This window comes from Penaeus monodon, chromosome 21, assembly GCF_015228065.2.
Source record: "Penaeus monodon isolate SGIC_2016 chromosome 21, NSTDA_Pmon_1, whole genome shotgun sequence".
In the NCBI taxonomy this organism is placed as follows: Eukaryota; Metazoa; Arthropoda; class Malacostraca; order Decapoda; family Penaeidae; genus Penaeus; species Penaeus monodon.
The window spans coordinates 20,755,406-20,755,904 of NC_051406.1; the positions used below are offsets into that span (position 1 = coordinate 20,755,406).

Consider the following 499-nt stretch of genomic DNA (forward strand, 5'->3'; position numbering starts at 1 on the left):
TCTTTTTAAGAAATGCATTTATTCTATTTTCTAAAATGACAGCCAATTGTCATTGTAATTAATATCTAATTTTAAGAGCATTACACAATTGCCTCAATTACAAAAATCTGTACAAACTTTTAGAATATCATTACTAGCATCTTCCAAAACTAATCTGAGAAGTAAACTGCTGTAATACAGTATATGCAAAAAACTAAAATTCTTCTTCATATTTCAGAATTAGCTAAATAAAACCAGACACAAATATAACAACCTAATAACTTACCAGTTGGTTGAAAGGCCATGATTTAGAAAATACACTTGGATGATGCTCTAATATAAAGTTCAGCTTATCTCTTCTCTCTAATAATAAGCCTTAGCACAAATGAAGCCTCAGCATAGCAGTGCTTCTGAAGAACATTTATCTCTAATCAGTCCAGATGTCACTCAGCATATTCTCACACTATCCTGTCATGAGAAATGTAAAACATTACTTATTAATTAAACGTCCAAAATATTC

At 29.9% G+C, this 499-nt stretch overlaps 1 protein-coding gene across 4 annotated transcripts in view; it reads right to left on the reverse strand.

Moving 5' to 3' along the window:
- The window catches only part of LOC119586329 (galactose-1-phosphate uridylyltransferase-like), a 7,585-nt gene that overhangs the window by 5,317 nt on the left and 1,769 nt on the right, over positions 1-499 (reverse strand). For all 4 annotated transcript variants that reach the window (XM_037935040.1, XM_037935039.1, XM_037935041.1 and 1 more), the window contains exon 2: positions 266-447. In XM_037935040.1, coding sequence (XP_037790968.1) covers positions 266-284 — 19 coding nt within the window. In that variant the 5' untranslated portion in view covers positions 285-447. The remainder of the gene's footprint in view (positions 1-265; positions 448-499) is intronic.